The sequence below is a fragment of the Orycteropus afer genome, unplaced genomic scaffold (assembly GCF_000298275.1).
Source record: "Orycteropus afer afer isolate SDZICR_OR568_19922 unplaced genomic scaffold, OryAfe1.0 scaffold00244, whole genome shotgun sequence".
In the NCBI taxonomy this organism is placed as follows: Eukaryota; Metazoa; Chordata; class Mammalia; order Tubulidentata; family Orycteropodidae; genus Orycteropus; species Orycteropus afer.
The window spans coordinates 959,020-978,599 of record NW_006921831.1 but is presented as its reverse complement, the minus strand read 5'-3'; the positions used below and the strand labels follow the sequence as shown (position 1 = coordinate 978,599).

General features: G+C 50.4%; 1 protein-coding gene across 1 annotated transcript in view; it reads right to left on the bottom strand.

The window, feature by feature from the left end:
- PPFIA1 (PTPRF interacting protein alpha 1) overlaps window positions 1-19,580 on the bottom strand; it is a 140,421-nt gene that overhangs the window by 58,442 nt on the left and 62,399 nt on the right. Inside the window, exons 2-7 of the mRNA XM_042782115.1 lie at window positions 9,150-9,251; window positions 8,676-8,840; window positions 7,907-7,981; window positions 7,071-7,172; window positions 4,950-5,171; window positions 2,006-2,152 (exon numbers count right to left, since the gene is read on the bottom strand). Of these exons, the coding sequence (XP_042638049.1) occupies window positions 2,006-2,152; window positions 4,950-5,171; window positions 7,071-7,172; window positions 7,907-7,981; window positions 8,676-8,840; window positions 9,150-9,251 (813 nt within the window). The remainder of the gene's footprint in view (window positions 1-2,005; window positions 2,153-4,949; window positions 5,172-7,070; window positions 7,173-7,906; window positions 7,982-8,675; window positions 8,841-9,149; window positions 9,252-19,580) is intronic.

The window sequence follows — 19,580 nt, the reverse complement described above, 5'->3', positions numbered from 1 at the left end:
ATTTGGTTTCCTGCTGAGGTTTACTCATTCGCACTGGTAAGTTACGGTAAGAAGGGCTCAGTGCCAACTCTCCTTCAAAAATCACCGGGTGTGCTGGTGGAAGCAAACACAGCTTGCAGCTAGCTGTCTGCCACGTACATTTAGGGCAAGAGGCTGGCTATTCCAGTCCCCTCCCAAAGGAGCTCTGTGTAGAGGACCCCTAGCAAAATGCTGGCCAAGGCATCTCAATTATACAGGTTATTCCTTCTAAAAACCCTCTCGCTCTAAACAAACACCTCAATGCAGAAAGTATAAAAAAAGACTTAAAAAAAGAGAAAACTTTAAGCATTAGCTCGCTTCAGGCTCCTGGGGGGTTACCATCGAACTGTACCCAGCCTCTCTTCCCTGTGTGCGTGTCTCCACACAGGCAGACCTCGCTTTACTGCTCTTGCTTTATTGCACTTCACAGACGGTGAGTTTTTTACAAATGCAAGGTCTGTGGCAACCCTGCGTCAAGCAGGTCTGTCGTACCATTTTTCCAACAGCACGTGCTTCCTTCCTGTCTCTGTGCCACAATTTGGTCATTCTCACAGTGCCACAAACTTTTTCACAAAGGGATCACATACTAAATAGATTACAACAGAGTATAAAGATAACTTTTCCGTGCACTGGGAAAACAAACATCTGTGTGACTCGCTGGTTGCGACACTCCCTTGATTGCACTTGTCTGCGCTAAGCCACACCTCTTACTTTAAGCAAGTAAGCAAACTATTACACTGAAACCCACTACAAACTACACCACAGTGCAGGCACCACAGGAAGTACCCAACTTAGGGTGCACTCGAGTCGTGGTGACTACACGCCATTGCTTTTCTGTACATCGCACCATCAGTGATACACACCTCGTACAACATTACAGCATGTAATGTGCTGATGTTTTCATTCTCAAATATCGTGCTCCCATCCCCCAAAGACAAAGGAAGATTGGATTTATAAAGACACTGACAACAAAAGGCAAAAAGGATGAAAATTTAAGAAGAAAACGTACTCGTCTCACCCCAGAACCAACTGACCATGGAGTCATCATTGGAACAAAGCCTCAGTAGTGGTCAGGAACGACCTGTTTCGTAATCTGCCTTTTCCAGCCCTCTTTAGTGTGAGTATCTTACGTGTCATTAAATATCATACACATCATTTTTAATGGCAGCCTAGTATTTCATTCTTCATCTCTATAGAATGCCCAGCTCGCTCTCTCGTCACGTAGCCTGACTGTGGTTTTCCTGGTCAGCGCTTCCGTCTGACCCAAACCAGCAGCAGGGGCCAGTGTGGCTGGCCAAGCCGCAGGAGGTACCGGCTCCGCCACAGCTATTTCTGACTCTGCTGTCTACCAGCAGGTCCCCAGTTACCACCAAGCAGCCACACCGCCCCCCCTCTCGTGGTTCTTTGCCACTCTAGGCTCCTAGCCACTGTCTGCTCAAAATGCTCACAGGTGACTGTGAACTTTCAATTACAACCAAGTAATAGGAACGAGGAAAAGAATTCCAGGGTGCGGCTACCATCAAGTCAATGCCAACTTGCAGCAATCCCAAATGGCAGAGAACTGCCCACTGGGACAAACTCAGGTTACCAAGTTCACCCCCTTCTACATAACACGACAAAGAGTCCTCATAAGGTGCCCAGCATTATAAGGAAGACGGTTTGCCTCAACTCCCAGGGCTGGAATCCTTACACAAGCAGATCACCAGGTCCTCCTCCTGCAGAGGGGCTAGTGGGTTCAAACTGCCAATCTTTCAGTTAACAGTCAAGCACTTAATCTCTGCACCACTAGGCCTTCCTGCAGCTCTACAGAGCAGTTCAATCAGATCCTAAAGGGTCCACAGGTATAATCAGAGACAACCCCGACTTCTTAAACACAATACTCAAAAGATCATGCAAGCTTTACATTTGACTTGATTTCCAAGTACAAGGCCTCTGGCGTCATCAGACCTCCCTGGGAAAAGCCAGGCAGTGCCCGCTGCACTGTTACCTGCCGATGCAGAGAGTCTTTGTTTGCAATCTCATTTTCAAGTTTATCATTGAGGTCATGCACAGACGTGGCTTCGCGCTGTGCAGCGAGGTAGCGTTTTTCAAGGGTAGTGATTCTCTCTTCCATGTCTTCCTTTTGGGCCAGGGCCTAAGTTGGGTATTTCAGAGAAATTAAAAAAAAAAAGTGATTAATATTCCTCAAATCAAATATAAAATTGGCATGCTCAAAATTAAACTGATAGAGATGCCAATATTCTCAAAGGTGAACAAAAATGTCCTACCTCAAGTACAATAAATATTCACCGATCCAATTACAAAGACTCGTCCGGCAACTCAGGTTACCAAGTTCACCCCCTTCTACATAACGTGACAAAGAGTCCTCATAAGATGCCCAGTATTATAAGGAAGATGGTTTGCCTCAACTCCCAGGGCTGGCACAGGCAGAACTGGGCTCTTCACAGCTACAACAGTGACACACAAGGCGTGCAAGTTGGATGGAACCGCAGCCCAGCACCCAGACGCAAGTGCACACGCAAACACCCACAGAAGTCAACGTTTCTCTGAAAGCAGCCTCCTCAAGTCAGATTCTCTCACGATCTCAGGGTCCATGCATCAAATATCAACAGTGGGTCGGGATTGCTCGCCTGGAGTGGTTCTGCTCCTTTGTTCCCCAAAACCACTGCTTTAAGGTGCTTGCCTGTTTATGAAACGACTAAGGGCTGACAAGTCTCACGATTAAAAATGACAGGTTTTCTATACAACTATAAGACCAGAAGAACTAGATGGTGCCCAGCTACCACTGCCATCCACTTGGAAGGGATGTAGAAGATCCTGCATAAAGAGGGAGAACAATGTGGAACAAAACTCAAAATCGTTTGGAGACAAAAAAAAAAAAAAAAAAAAGAAGGTGGGGACCAGGTTTGCTGGTCCAATGGAGCCTGGTGTAACCACTGAGACTATGGCCCCTAGCTGCCCTTCAGGTCTGGAATTGAACCCACAACTGTGGTTTCCAGCCAAACAAAGTACAGGCATGTGAGTTAAACATTTACCTCAAGTAGACACACGCCCTGGAGAGAACAATCATGGGAGAAGGAAGGGCTGCTTATGCACAGGGAGATAGCTCAGGGTGCAGAAGAGTATGAAGGGATGGACACTGGGAGGAGGTAACTATGGGGAGGAAGTGGGAGGGGAGCTGCTGCATTGTAAATTTTGGTCAATGACATGAGACAAAGTATATGTGAACTGCTGTATGAAAAGTGAATTTACTCTGTAAATCTTCACCCAAATCCTAATAAAAAAAAAAAAAAAGAGAGACAGGTTTTCAAAGAATTTCACAATTCTCTGCACCGACTGGGGTCTGAAAGCTTATGAGCGGCCATCTAAGATGCAACATTTGGTCTCTCTTCATCCACAACAAAGAAGAAAATCAAGGACACATGGGAACAATCAGTCCAAGGGACTAGTGGACCATGTGAACCTCAGCCTACATGATCCTGAGACCAGAAGAACTAGATGGTGCCTGGCTACCACTGCCAACCACTCAGAAAGAGATCAAAATTGGAGATTCTGGACAGAGGGGAAGAAAAATGTAGAACAAAACTCAAAATCATAAAAAAGACCAGGGTTACTAGTCTGATAAAGACTGGTAAACTCCCAAGACTATGACCCCCGTCTTTAAAGAATGTTGCTAAATCCCGTGCGCCTAGAACTGAACTCAATCCTGTGGCTTCCAGTCAAACTCAAATAATAGGTGAAGAATTACACCAGGGAGGTGCACTCCTTAGAAAAGTCAAGCACGGGAGATCAGAAGGGCAGCATTTGCACAGGGAGACAGCTCAGGGGGCAGGAATGCACAGGAAAGAAGGACACAGGGGAAACCACAGGCAGGAAGTAAGAAGAGAGCTGTTACACTGTGGGGATCACAGTCAATGTCATGAAACAAAATGTGTATGAGCTGCTGTGTGGAAAATAAATTTGCTCTGTAAACTTTCAGCCAAATCACAATTTTTTAAAAAATGTCTTGCATATTAAACTCTACCACATAAATAATCTTCTATTGCTTTGAAGAATAATACAGAGTTAAATTAAATACACAAATGGCTTTGTCTGCTCTGAGGCCTTCTGTGGAATGACTTACAGAGCATACAGACTGCAAGCCAACCTGTCTGCACAGGCTTTAAGCAGTCAGGAGCGTCACTGGGGACAGAGGACAGGCTAGAACGAGACAACCCACAGGAGCATGGGTCCAGCCTGCCTCTGCTGCCACGTGACCATGGGAAAGTTCTTCGGCGGGCCTTCTAAACACGGGTGACTCCAGCAGCGAGCACACCTCTGCCCAGGGAAGCACACGCAACCGTTCAACCCACAGCCGGTCCACCGCCTTGAGCGTGAGTGACTCCTACACTCACTCAGTGCCACACATCCCTGGGGGAGCAGCAAGTCAGAAACCGAGAAGACCACCAGTCACGCCCCCAACACAGTCCACAGACCAGCCCCCCAGCCCCGAGGGGACAGTGACTCGTTAGGTTAGAATCCAAAGGAAATCTGAACGTAACGAAGAACAGCGTAGCCCAGCCATTCACAGATGAGCAGACGCGTCTGAGAAGGAGCAGTCCCCCAACCAGGGAATGAGGCAGGGACGAGGTCCGAGGAGCACCAGTGGGAAGGGCTGACTGCATGCCCCACCCAGCGCCCAGTGAGTCTGCTCCACCAACACTCTTGTCCTGTAGTAACTGGGATAAAAGGAAGCGTCACCATAAAAATGGGCCACTCGGCACAGTTTCATTTCTCTGTGACTTATGTAACAGTCCAAAGGCTGAAAGCAAGTGGGAGAGCGGAGGCAGCAACAACCAGTGAGCTCCGCCCCAGCACCCCACCACAGGCGCACCCACCTCCCAGCAGCAGCCAATGAACCGACCCCAAGCACCCCTCCCGCGAGCACTCACTTCACGGACGTCCCTCTGCAGCTTCGTGTTCAACTCTTCCGACTTGATGAGATCCTTCCTGGCGGTGTCTAGGTCTTCCTCCAGTTCGCTGACGTGGCTGGAGAGGGAGGCCAGGCGCTCCTTCATCTGGCTCTGCTCTCGGGACTGCTTGTCAATGACATCCTGCAGCTCCACCACCTTGGCGAGGTCTTCCTCATGGTTCAGAGAGCCGTCCGAAGACCTCTGCTGAAGACAAACAGCCTGCACTAGCCCAGCTTGTGAGCCAGGAAATAAAACACTTGGGTGAAATGAGTACAGTCACAGTCAAACCAAGCAAACTACCAGATCACTCAGCTTTCAGGACTGCTCGAGCCTAAGCAAAGGTGCCAAGGATTTCATTTCACTTGGATGCACTATCAATACCTATGGAGCAGCAGACAAGAAATCAGATGACAACTTCAGGAAACTGTAACAGATGTACATATGGAAGACATCCCATGCTTGTGGACAGGAAGAGTGAACACTACGAAAATGTCAATACCACCCAAAGCAATCTATACATTCAATGCAATCCCAGTCCAGATCCCATCAACATTCTTTAAAGACATGGAAAAACCAATCACTAATTTTATATGGAAAGGAGAGAGACCTCAAATAAGCAAAGCACTACTGAAGAAGAACAAGGCAGGAGGTCTCACACTCCGGGATTTCAAAACCTAGTCTACAGCCACAGTAGTCAAAACAGCCTGGTATTGGTACAATGACAAGACACATGAGCAGTGGAACAGAATTGAGGACCCAGAAACAGATCCATCCACCTATGGCCAGCTGATCTTGACAAAGGGCCAAAATCCATTAAAAGGGGAAGAGACAGTCTCTTTAACAAATGGTGCTAGCAAAACAGCATATCCATTTGCAGAAAAATCAAACAAGACCCATACCTCACACCAAGCTTTACTGGAACAAAACTCAAAATCATAAAAAAGACCAGGTATACTGGCAGAGATCATGGCCCTACTTACCCTTCAGACCTGGAACTGAACTCACTCTTGTAGCTTCCGGACAAACAGACATATAAAGTGATCATTTACACCAGGGAGGTGCACTCCTTAGAACAACCAACCACGGGGACCAGGGCAGTATTTACATAGAGAGACAGCTCAGAGGGCAGGAATACACAGGAAAGGACACAAGGAAAAGGTAACCACAAAGAGGAAGCAGGAAGAGAGCTGCTACATCACAGAGATTGCAACCAACGTCATGAAACAAAATGTGTGTGAATTATTGTCTGTAAAGTGAACTTGCTCTTTAAACTTTCACCCAAATCGCCAAAAAAAAAAAAAAAAAGAAAAAAGAAAGCAGAGGACATTTTGCACTGGGTAAATTTGCTGCAAAAGACCTCTTTAAAGTGTAAAAAGCAAAGATGTCATTTTGAAGACTAAACTGTGCCTTACACAAACCATTGTAATTTCAATCGCCTCATGTTGTTTGTTGTTGTTATGTGCTATCAAGTCAGACCCGACTCATAGTGCCCCTCCTTGGGTTTCCAAGGTGGTATCACTATGGAAGTAGATTGCCCACCCTTCCTTCCGAGGAGTGGCTGGTGGGTCATATGTATGTGACAGCTGGACAATGAATAAGGCAGACAGTAGAAGAACTGATGCCTTAGCACTGTGGTGCTGGCAAAGAATACTGAAAATACCACGGACAGCCACAAGAACAAACAAATCTGTCCTGGAAGAAGGCCAGCCAGAATGCTCCTTAGAAGCACAATGGCCAGGCTTTGTCTCATGTGGTCTGGTCATGGTGTCAGAAGGGCCCAGTCCCTGGAGAAGGACAGCGTGCTCGGTAAAGCAGAGGGTCAGGGAGAAAGGGAAGACCTTCAGTGAGATGGACTGACCCTGTGGCTGTAGCCATTGACTCAAGTATGGCAAAGATGGTAAGGATGGCGTGGGCCAGGCAGTGTTTCGTTCTGCTGTACCCAAGGTCACTATGTGCTGGAGCCCACTGATGGCCCCTTACAACACCACAACGAGCTTAGGCGCAAGCTTTGTCAACAGCGTCCCGAAGAGCCCCACTGTGTGCTGCGGCCACACGCCGTGAGGGGAGGTAGGAAGGGGGAGCCCCAAGGACCCGACTTGCCTTTCCATTGGTGCTTGGTGCATTTTCTTGCTCGTGGTTCATGTCAAGCACCCCATCTGGTAGCGTTTTTTTCTGGTTATTCTGTTCTTTCAGGATCATTAACTAAAACCAGAAATTGAGTATGAGAGTAAAACACCTTACTTAAAAGAAGCAGGTAAAGAAAGCAAACTCCTTTTGAAAAAATCCAACTGTAAACTGCCCAACTCAGTCCAGGCTGGGGGGAGAGCAACGTTGTTTATCCTGATCTGCTCTGATTGTTAACAACAGAACTCTTCACCTCACTGGCAACAGGCACTTAAGTAGACATCGTGCTTAGGAGTCGGGTGACAGACCACAGTTCAGCTTAATTAATTAGTAAAGTATCTGCCCCGAGCACTGTCCTCTTTTAAGATCTATCTCTATGGGATCCAGTGGGCCACGGCAACTGAAAAGATGAGACAGGAAGCAGAGGGGCCTGGGAACGTATGTTCCCAGGGCGGGAACAACCCACAGGAGGAGGGTGAGAATGGCTGCAGGACTGGGAGGGTGTCACCGGTGCTGCTGAATCGTACATGGGGACACTGCTGAAACTGGTTCATATTCTGCTGTGCACATTTCCAATGACAACAAGTATAATTGTAAAAATACGAAAAAACAGCTACCAAAAAAACTGAAAGTTGTTTGAAATGACCTGCGTAGGCTGGTGGTCCACAACCAGAAAGATCCAAGACCTGGCTCAGTCCACCCGACTTGCCTCCACAATACCCACCGTGACTGTCTTCCTAGCTGGTTTAATTAAGGGATTCAACATGCTCAACCCTCCCGACACCCATCATGTGACAACTTGCTCAGCTTACCTCCTTATGGGTGGCACCTAATTCTTCTTCTAACAAACTACACCTCTCAAGTGCTACTCGTAACCTTTCTCTCACCTGGAAACAAAGGTTTGAGTTAGCATGTGTGTGTTTAATTTATTCTTACTCCGAACGTATGATTATTGTAATACCAACCAAACCAAACCCCAACTCATAGCGTCCCTATAGAACAGAGTAGAACTGCCCCACAGTGTTTCCAAGGCTGTCAATCTTTACAGAAGCAGACTGCCACATCTTTCTCCCACAGAGTGGCTGGTGGGTTTAAACCACCGACCTCTCACTTACCACCAGAATGGTTTACCCACCGTGCACCAGGCCTCCATCAGCGGAATACAACGTTAGTACACTATAACACTGGGGAGTACCTGCAATGTCTCCTAGGGACACTAGTGTCCAGAAAACTGTGTGTTAGTATGCTGTAACATAGGGGAGTACCTGCAATGTCTCCTACTGAAACTAGTGTCCAGAAAAGTGTGTGTTAATGGCTCTAAAGTTAGTCTGAGAAAGAGTTTCCCCGAATAAATGACCCAGTTCCTACCAGAACACAGTCTACAGACTGTCATCAGTGGAAGGTATGGGAAGCCTTTCCCACACGAGTCCTTTCCATTCCCAGTCCTTTCACCACACCATCCCTGACTTCTTACAGAGGAGCCTGGTGAGCTCACAGAAACCACAGAAGCTGCCAACATGACAGTCCTGCCACACAGGCGGCCCACACATAGGTCAGGCACTGGGACATGGCACATGGTACCTTCTCATCCAGGGCCTTGTGGTGCTCAAATAAGGACTTGAGCGCTTTGAGGACCTCGACTTCGCTGGACACGCCTGCCGGAGACTGCGCCTGCCTCTTCACCACGGTCATCCTGAGTGAGCGCTCGTGCCTGGACACCAGGCACTCCAGGTGCTCTAGTAACAGCTGAAAGGCAAGGCCAGGACGGACAGCGTGACGCACTTCAACTACATGTCTGCAGTGAGAGCAAGTGCCTGCTTTCGATCGCAAGCTACAACAGTGTGAATCCTCTCCACTCAGCCTGACACTAGAGAACCTCCCACAAACCTATCAACACAGCATTAACTCTCCTGGCAAATTTCCTCTCAGTAGGAAAATATATAAACATGTGCTCAAAACCAGGAGGAGCAGACCCAATCTTTCAGCTTCAAGCCCACAGCGCTGACCATGACCCCAGTCCAGGGGCCAGTCCTCAAGTGGCGGGGCCCCACTGACCCTGGTGTTGTTTCTTTCTGCTTTCAGTTCAGCGATTTCCTCTTCCCGTTCAAGGAGCTGCTCCCTGCACACGCTGAGCTCCTTCGTAAGTGCTGCAAACTCCTGGAAAACATTCAGAAGAGATTTGTCTGAATAAGACTGCTGGCCAGTGTCTACAGTCAACCTCAAGGCAGTCCCTGGCCCGGCCCGTGAGGGGCCTTGCGGTCCTCCCTGCAAAGAGGAGACCAACCGACTGCCTACGACTACGTAGATACCTAATGCCTCAGAGCCCAGACTCAAGCCATATACCTTCCCACCATCAGCCCTGGCACGAGCGCAGGGGCCAAAAGCATCAAGTGGCAGATCTCAGGCTGCAGGGCAAACATCCGGCTGCAGGACAGCCAAGCCCACCATCTCCCAATCCAGAGTTCCTGAACATGGATCCAGGCATGAAATGGATAAAGATATTTTTAAGTGACTCATAGACATGTGCTGGTAACGCTGTAAGGCACAGAAGGACCTGCCTCCGTCCCCAGCCTCCTCTTCTGGGCTAACTCCACCCTCATCTGGGAAGACTCAGGCCCAGAGTCCTCTAGGATACGGCTGGTGGTACCTCAAGATCAATCCCTGAGCACAATTTGCTCAAAGTCAATTATAGAAAAGGGACTTTTCAGAAATACCGGCAAGCCAAACACACAGCGTCGCCGTGAGGAACGTGCTCCCTCCAGCAATTAGCTGTAGGAGAACCCAACAGTCAGCGTTTCTCAAGAGCACAGGGGAGAAGGTGAGGAGGGCGGAGAAGCTCAGTCAGTATCACCAAACCCAAAAGAACAGAGAGGAGGAGGCCGCCGGCACGCTGGAAAACCCGTAACCAATGGCGTGGAACAACCTGTACAAAAATAGTCAAACCGGAGCCTAACCTGCTGGGTAACCTTTCACCTAAAACACGAGAAAATGTCATGAAAAAGAAAATACTGACAAGCCTTGTGTGGCAAGAGACGCTCTATGAGGGCTTCTTTATTTGGCCGAGCAGAAACGCCTCTAGAGAGTGCCACTGCCGAGAGCAGGCCCAGTGCCCGTTTCCCAAGGGTGCGAGCTAACACATTGATGGCAACCAACGCTCATGTGCACATGACACACATGTTCAAACAACACACACCCTCCCCACATGCACATGATGCACACCCTCCTCAGGGGCACACAACACACACCCTCACATACACGCTCACATGTGCACTTGCAGCCTCATATGAAACACACACCCTCACATGCACATGACGTATGTCCTCATGTGCATGCCGAACACTCTCCCATGACACAGCATACACACTCGACACCACACATACACGGCCAAAACAAAGGGATGCCCACACGCCCATCAGGTTTACACTGAAGCCCCCTCCTCTGAAATCATGGGTGCCATCGCTGGCAACGCTTCCTCCATTTCCACAGCTTTCTTTCTACGGAACAAGGCAGGGTCAAAGGTGCACCCACAGACAACCAAGCTGCCATTCAAAACATGGAAGAGAGGTGAACTCGGGCAGCTCCACCAACACCAGCTCCCAGTCAGGTGGTCAGCTGCAAGTTCACTCGTAACTCAGTCCCTGGCCAACGAGCCACAGAAGGACGCCGCCTATTAGAACTACCTGGACAAGGCTAGCCCGCAACACCCACGTGAGCCCTGAAGCAGAGCTGAGATGTGCACACCTGCCCGAGGAAAAGCAGCAAACAGCACTGCCACGGCCAGCACTGGGAGGGGTAAATTTACACTGTTTCTTTGTCTTAAATTCTATTTTGGGGGGAGAAGATGGGGAGGCCCATCCATTACAGAGCTACTGGGAAATTCCTGAAAGCAATCTGTGATACTTAATTTCATTTCTCAGCAAATACTAGTTCCTCGAGAATATGCCTGTGCCTACCTATGCCTAAAAGAAATAAGATAAAAAGAAAGGAAAACCAAAAACTAAATCACAGCCATAGACTCAGCGACCTTGCACGACAGAGTCGAGCTGGTCCACAGGGCGTCCAAGGTTGTAATCTTTACAGAACCTGACTGCTACCTCTTTCTCCCATGGAGTGGCTGGTAAATTCCAACCACCAATCTTTGGGTAGGCATCTGAGTACTTCACAACTGCACCACCAAGGCTCCAGAAAAAAAGTAAGATGTGTCCCAAGTGAGGTGTGTAGGGGACACCTCTTAGCAGTCAGCATTCATCTGCATGGGCCCACGTGCCTCTGGGAACTGTTTACACCCTCCCCGTGAGGTGGGCCAACTCCTAGTCTTCCGTGGTGGGCTCATGACTGAAAGACAACATGTCTCTCACCCAGGGTGGCGCTAGCTCAGCTCACCCAAATTCAGGTCAGGGACTTTCCTCACCCCCAGCCTGTGCTGCAAATCTGGGCAGATCTCTCAGCCCAACCCTCCAAGCAATCTTGTCTTTGACTATGTCCAGTGCAGGGTTCGTCATCCTGTTTCTTAGATTTCAAGTGGGTCTTTGTGCCACCCTCCTGCCCTTGTGCCGTTTCTGTCTGGTGTTCTGATTCCTTGTCTGCTGTGACAGATGCTTCCCTGAGCATCTTCCATACTTACACTACCGTTCCTGCCAGTGCAATGGCTCTGTGAGAAGGCCTCAGGATCGGACGGCTTCCATATTGTGGAACTGGGGTCACGTGTGCATCCTGGCTAGGGGGTTTGTGCTCTTGGCGCCCTGCTCCCTGCCGGGCTCACTCTGGAGCCAGGCTTGGCCATGGTGTTTCTGGCTCCTGCTGCACTGGCCACACTAGAGGTCATGCAGGCTTTGCAGGAGAACCAGCGGGAGCCAGCAAGTCCTGGCTGTGCTAACTACCCTCCACGGCCCATAACTTGCTAAAGGTACAGGAGACCTTAGGTGGAGACCCCACCTGAGCCTGGCTTCCAAGAAGGAGCCCTAACTGTAGTTCTAATTCCAGGAACATATCCGTCTTTATCATCCTAACCCTAAAGGAGCCAAGCTTCCCTCTGCCTGCCTGCTTTTCGCGTGAGCTTGGCAGGCCAGTGGAGTCTAGCCAGCTCATGCTACCACCGTGGGTTTCTATTCCATCTGTGACACTTAGGGCGACTTATCTTGCTTGGAGCCAGGCTAAGTTGTTGGGTTGCTTCCTCTCCATGGCTGTGCTTGAGCAGAAGAGGTGTGTCCAAACAAAGCTCTGCAGCCATCTTGACTGGAAGCCACAAGGCAATCGAGAAACAGTGTGACCATCGCCCATTTCCCACATCATGATGACTGCACACCACGGTGACCACAGTTAACACCACCAAACCATACACGTGAAAACAGCTGCGACGCCGCAGGCTGCTCAACAGCTGACCTTGAACGACGCAGGTTTGAAGCACATAGGTCCGCTTACACATGAACTTTTCCAAGACGTGGATCTTGGAGAAATTCAAGAGCAAACAGACACCCCAGCACAGGAATGAACACAAGACAGCCAGATGGGGACGAGCGCTCCTGAACCCGTGCAAACGGCGAGGAGGAAGACGCAGGAGCAGCCGTGCCCGAAGACACACTGACGTGCGGCAGTCCGGCAGAAGGCTGCCGGTATTCAGATTATTCAAGATCGCTACTGTTTCTTTCACAACACAGACTGTTCTGGGATCCGGCCACTGAAAGGAAAGCCAACGGTGGAAGAAGGATCGGTAGCCCAGAGAAACCTTTTGAGAGAAATGAGAAAGCAACCAAGTCAGACCAAAATGGCAACGTATTTCCGTAAAGTGCCGTCGCATGTGCCTGACGCTCCTTTCTCGCCTTCCACTCCCCCACCCCTTCTGTCTCTGCCACCCCAGCGACAGCACGACCAACCCCGCCTCTTCCTCCTCCTCAGCTGACTCAACGTGAAGAGGAGGGAGAGGACCTTCCTGATGACCCACCTCCTGTTAATGAACAGTAAACAATCCTAGTGCCATACAGTCCACAAACTTACCTGCTGTGCAGGTGTATTCATCTTCGTGTGAAAATCTAATCTCCGTATGGCAAAAACTGTTAACCCACTGTTTGTGTTATCGGCACGGCTTCTAATCAACAGCAGGATAACAGCAGTTAAGTTTTGGTGTGTCAAAAGTTATTTGCAGATTTTTGACTGTGGGGGGGGTTGTGGTACCCCTCATCCATGTACTGTTCAAGGCTCAAATGTATATATTTTACCACAAAAATTGTATTTTTTAAAAAAAAGAATGAGTACACACATAGTCTAAGCCAGGCACTGGAATATCAGAAAGGCAGTCCCTGTCCACTCCCAGGTGCTCCTGTAGGAGACAGACAAAGCAGCAATGTCACCAGCACGTGGGTGCCAAGAGAGGCAGAGCCCAGTGCGGGGGCAAGCAGAGTCACCCAGGACAGAGGCAGACTGAAGGCCGGCGTGCCACTGTGGCCAAGTGAAATCCTGCACAAGACAGGCTCTCCACCAGGGCCGGCCTCCTCCACACAGCATGGTGGCCCCTGACAACAGCCAGGTTTCTGCAGGCCAAGCCACGTGTACGGAGGAGCACCATGAGGCCAGCTGGCGGGCAGAGGCAGATGAGGGAGGCCCTTGTCTACGTCACAGGAAGGGGACCAGAGTCACCCTGGGGGCTCCAGCACAGCCTTCTCTACAGACTGAGGGCCCCAAGCAGGGGCTGGGCGAAGCTGTTAACGCCCGGCCAGCGGTGGAACAAAGGACACGTGCCACACGCGTGTGAGGGGTGGACAAAGGCCCCTGAGAGCCGAGGCCGGGCTGGAGAACAAGGGTGAGAACCCGTTCCCAAGCCACAGGCTCCACCCCGAGGAGAAACGGCACGGTCTGACCGCAGACCGCACTGGAGAGACAGAGACCAAGACAGACTCCTCGAGACTAAGCCGGTGCCGGGGGCGGCTTGCTTTGCGCACCCCCTCCTCAGTGTTCAGAAGACTCCCCCAATGCGGGGTTCAGAACAGCCCGTAGGAGGGTGAGGCCAGAGGAGGACCGGGCTGAAGAAGTCACCACAGCAACACACACAGATGACGGTGCTTAGACCGCAGTGACCACACCGTAGGGGCAAGCAGGCAGAGCTGGGACAGGTTTCAACAGAGCCAACAGGGTTTGCTGACAGATGGACACGGTGCCTGCCAGGAAGAAAGGTCAGGGTGACTCCGAGGGTTCTGGCGGAGTGCGTGAAGGCCGGCATCCACGCACAGAGATGGACAGACTGTGGGAAGAGCCCTTTTTGAGCAGGAGGTGAAGTCTGGTTCTGGGCACACCAAGTCTGATGGGAGGGCAATGTCAAGTGGAATACCGTCTGCCTTCTGGGGAGTGAAATCAACAAGGGTGGAATGAAATCAGCAAGGAGGGAACTGGCAGAGAAAAGGTGAGGTTCAAGCCCCAAGGACAAGGGCAGAGACATGAGCTGTCCGCAAGGGACACCAGGAGCAGCCAGTTGGGAAGAGAACAACCAGGGAGGAGGAATTGTCCCCCGTATCACGCGATGTTGACAGATGGAGGCAGAGGACCGACAGCTGACTGCTGGATTTGGCGGTGTGGAGCTCATGGTGACCACAACAGGAGCACTCCAGGGCAGCGGTGAGCAAAAGTCCAAGTGGGCCCACTGGTGTCAGGGAGGACACACAGGTGCAAAGAGTAAAGTCGTGCAAGGAACTTCCTGGGAAAGGGGTGATGAGGACTGCACTGGTGGCCGGGAGACCTCTGATAGGGTGTTGATGGCAAGCAGCTGGGGCACTGCAGGAGCAGTGGGAAGGATGGAGCAGCGCTCCTGAGGCCGGGCGCACGCAGGGTCGAGCAGGCGAGTGGAGAGGCTGAGCCTTTCCCTTCCCTCTTCCCGAGCGGACAGCTCACCCCACTAACAGGCAGGAAGCAGGACACGCGGACCCAGATCCAGATGAGCAGGCAGACATGTGCTGGGAGCTTTTACAGGCTCTCCTCAGAGGTCTTCCAATGTCACTGGGAAAAGTCTCAAAGCCGTCAGCCAACCGTGAGGCTGGACAAGAACACGAGGGATGGGAAGAGAGGAAGGAAGGTGTGAAGCGGCCTCTGAAAGAGAGAGTGAGTGAGATGCCCATCCTGCACCAGCTGGCTGCCTTACAGCCCACTCCGGGCAGTGGCCAGGAGTGTGCACAGAGAATGGACTTAATGGGATGCAGGTTACCACCACAGTACAGTGACACTGCACTGGGCAAATCTGCTCCAGAAGACCCCTTCTAAGTGTTAAAAAGCAAAGATGTCACTCTAAGGACTAAGGTGCACCTAACACAAGCCATGCTATTTTCAACTGTCTCATATGCAGCAAACACTAGACAATGCATAAGGAAGACCAAAGAAGAGGGAAGGCCTTTGTGGTGTTGGCAAGGACTACGAGAACGAACAAATTATCTTGGAACAAGCACAGCCAGAATACTCTTTAGAAGTGAGGATGGTGAGACTTCGTCTCTCGTACTACGGGCATGACATCAGGAGGCAAGTCCCTGCACAAGGACATCATGCTTAGTGACAGAGAAGGGCAACAAACCAGAGGCAGAGCCTCAAGGAGATGGGCTGATCCAGTAGCTGCACCAGTGGCTCCGGCACAGCAAGGGTTAAGGACGGGCGGCGCCCCCTCCCGCCCCGCGTGGGGTCGCTGTGAGGACGTGCTGATCCAACAGCATCGAACAACCCAAGTTCAGTGAAGTGAAAGGTAGAGGGCCTGACAAGCATGCAGGGCTGTGAAGCTGGTGAGATGTGAGATAGGAAATGGCCCAGGGAGAAAGGGAAGCCGTGACAAGAGGGAAGTTCGACCAGCAAGGTGGTGGGAGCACAGGCTGCGGGCCCCAGCAGGTCCCAAAGTCCTGGGTAGATTAGGAACACACCCCACCGCCTTCTGGAGGCAGAGTACTTAGCAAAGCACAAGGAGGACTCCGCGAGCTGGGGGAGGGGTGCTTCAGAGCACAGGTGGTGCTCCAGCCACCTGGCCCATCTTGTCTCAGGAACAGAGGGGGTCCACGAGCTCCCGCACTCCCCTACAAAGCCCTCCTGTTAGCCCGCTTACTTTCTGAGTTGGTTTTCACACAGTTCTGTTTTAAGTATTCCCTGATAACAGGTCAAACTGCTCAGCTCCTGGCTTCAGATGTGGCTCTGAAACCCATGGGAGCTGTCTCACTCCTACTGGTCTGGTCAGAGGTCCGTGACATGGAGTACTCACCGTCAACCCACAGTCTCAGCTGTTCATCCGTGGAAGAAACACATTTCTAGACTTGACAACAATTGCTACACCTAAAGATAAACCTTTCTCTTAGCTTGGAAGAATTCAGCTGAAAATGCATCAAAGCTAATGTAAACTTAGGAGTTTAGATAAACATGAGGCAGGAATTCCAAAGTTAAAGACTCCAGAAGCCTGCCCTACATGCAGTGTCTGACTGCAGAAAACCCAGCACAGCCCCAACCAACCCCAAATACGCACAAGACTGACCTGCTACATTAATTACCATCCTAAAGTCTATCATCAGAGTCTAGACTGGTTTCTCTTTAAATAAAACGTTAGTTCAAAAACAGCTTCAGACAGTGGCATTTTAGTTTACTACCATTTGCTATAAAGGGAGCTCTGGTGGCGTAGTGCCTAAGGCACCTGACTGCTAACCAGAGGCTGGCAGTTCAAACCCACCAGCCACTCCTCAGAAGGAAGATTGGACAATCTACTTCTGTAGTGATACTGCCTCGGAAATCCAAGGAGGGGTCGCTATGAGTCGGATCTGACTCGACAGCAGTGAGTTTGATTTGCTATAAAGTTTCCAGCATTTTCTGAAACTGAACAGATACGATCATCACTGGAATCCTTTAATCTTAAAACCCAAGTCAGAGCCACGCAGGCTCATATTTTCACATTTGGCATTTGTAGGACTAAGAAGAGGGCAAACAGCTATAAACCACTGACAGCAGCAGTTCATGAAGCCGGCTTCACACAAGGCTTAGGAATGCCAACATGCGTCATTTCTGGGCGAAAAGGTTCAGATTACCACACCACACGGCACTGATGAAAACCCGCATCATGCCAAATTTATCTCCAAAGGCAACCAACACTCTGAGTCACTCAAGACGCGGCGGCCAGGAGGTGCCGCGGGACCCTCTGCCCGCTCTTCTCCTGCCCCTCTCCTCAGTCACCACGACGCGTCTTTGGTTCCCCATCACGGCCATCGATAGCTCCAGTTTATTCTGTTAATTAGTTTTGTTATTTTCAATACACCCCTGCTGAAACAGCAAGAGAACTCCTGGCAGTTTAAGGAAGAAGAGTGCGTCTTCTCTTAGTCTACGGGCACGGACGCGGTCTGGATGCGCAGGCTCCTGGGCTTACCGTCCGGACGCAGCTTCTCTGGGGCAGAACCTAAAAATACATGTTTCTTAAGAGCTTCCCCAGGCAACTCGACCTCCTTCCAGGTTTGGAAACGCTGGCCTTGCGGGACTTTAGACTGCTCACTTAAGTTCTGCATCTTCGTTTCTTCAACTCCAAAAGGTGTATTTTAAGAAATTTTAAAAACTGGAAGATAAAATAAAAAAACCAGACCCACTGCTGGCGAGTGCAGTCCAACTCGGAGTGACCCTGTAAGACAGAACAGAACCGCCCCTGGGGTTTCCAGGGCCGGGCTTCACGGCAGCAGACTGCCAGGCCCTTCCTCCCGCTAAGTAGCTGGTGGGTTCAAACCGCTGACCTTTAGGTTAGCAGTCGCAGTCCTAACCACTGTCACCAGAGCTCCTGTCCATTCGCTTCGGTGACAGAGTTCAAAGACTGCTCTATACTCTGTGCCCTCACTGCGGAGGTTCCGTCTCTCACCGCACGCTGCTAGCCAGGACCTGTGGGGCTTGCGCTCCCCTCCCTCCGGCAGATCCTCGGTGCCCCGCACTCGGCCTCCAGCTGGTCCAGCTCTCCTGGGACGGCTCCAGTCTTTGCTAAGTGCTGGAGTCACCTCTACCCATGTCAGCCTGAACATTAATTTCCACTCAGAGGAGGAAAAAAGAAAGACATGTTACTATTCTGTTTCCTCCCTCACAAGTGATGGACCAGGTTCAAATGCACTATGCCCCTTCCCCACCTCTGGGCCTAGAACACCAAGCAGGGTGCATGCTGAGTGGTCCTGGCCTCCAATCAGCATCCTTTAAGGACAAACCTGGAACCCTGACACAGCAGGAGGCCCTTTCACCAACTACAGTGGCAATGCCAGTGGCACTAACAGAAACAATTTATAGTCCACTTGGTCGGCCAAGCCCGAAATCATGTCATTCTTGACAATTTGATTGTTTTTATTTCTGGGTGAGTTCCACTACTTCACAGTAATTAAAATACTGACATCATTCAAATACTGAGGTGGTATTTTAACACCAGGATTCTAAATTCACACCATTCAAATTCACACAACATAAAACCTTGCAATGGCTTTACACTGCTCAGTTCTGAGGTTCCATATATTCACAGTCTTGTAAGACTGTCTAATTGCAGACTATTTGCTGGCAGCGTGTCCCCCACAGGAAGCCGTGTGGCCATGAAGGGGTCGATCTCCACTCCCCTCCTCCCGCCAGCAAACACCAGCAGACCGGCTCCACGGACTTGCCCTTCCCTGATCCTGACGCTGCACATGAAGCAATCTCACAACTGTGCCTCTGCGTCTGGCTTCTTGCGGCTGCACATGCTTCCATGGTCCGCCCAGGTGCCAGCAGGTACCAGAAACACCGCCCCTCTGACGGCTGAGGGTGGTGGCTCCAGGATGACCCACCACAGCGTCGAGTCCGTTCGTCAGCTGCTCCCACCTCGGGACTTCATGACCAACACTACTACGGACACGTGTGGACATCTGTTACTGTGAACGTGTTTTCTGCTCACTTGGGCATGTACTGAGGCCACACACACTGCTTATCTTTGCAAGGTAAATGCGTGGATTTTACCATTTCTGTTTCTCATTTCCGACGTAGCTACCCTAGGCATCACCCCTCACTCCTTTGGAATCTACTCTTTTTTTAGGCAAAACTGGAATTTGACCGCTAACCAGAGGGCTGGTGCTTCAAACCCCAGCCACTCCTCGGAAGGAAGATTAGGCAATCTACTTCCACAGCGATACCGCCTCAGAAACCCAAGGAGGGGTTGCTACGAGTCGGATCTGACTCAATGGCAGTGAGTTTGGTTTGTTTGTTGTTTTGGGGGGGTTTTCTCAGGGGACCGAAGTATCCATTCTTGCTTCACCATATTTTCATCTTTATGCTAAAGAGCAAACCACACTCCTTTTGGTTGTTATTAAAGTTTCTACACTTCACCACAAAGAACTTCTCATGATTACATCCCCTAGCTACCCTTCATGCCTGGAACTGAACTTGCCAAACAAAAGACAAGCATATGAGCTGAACACTTACATTAGGTAGATAAACTCCTTGGAGGGATCAATCATGGGAGAACAGAAGGGCTGTGTATGCACAGGGAGACAGCGGGGG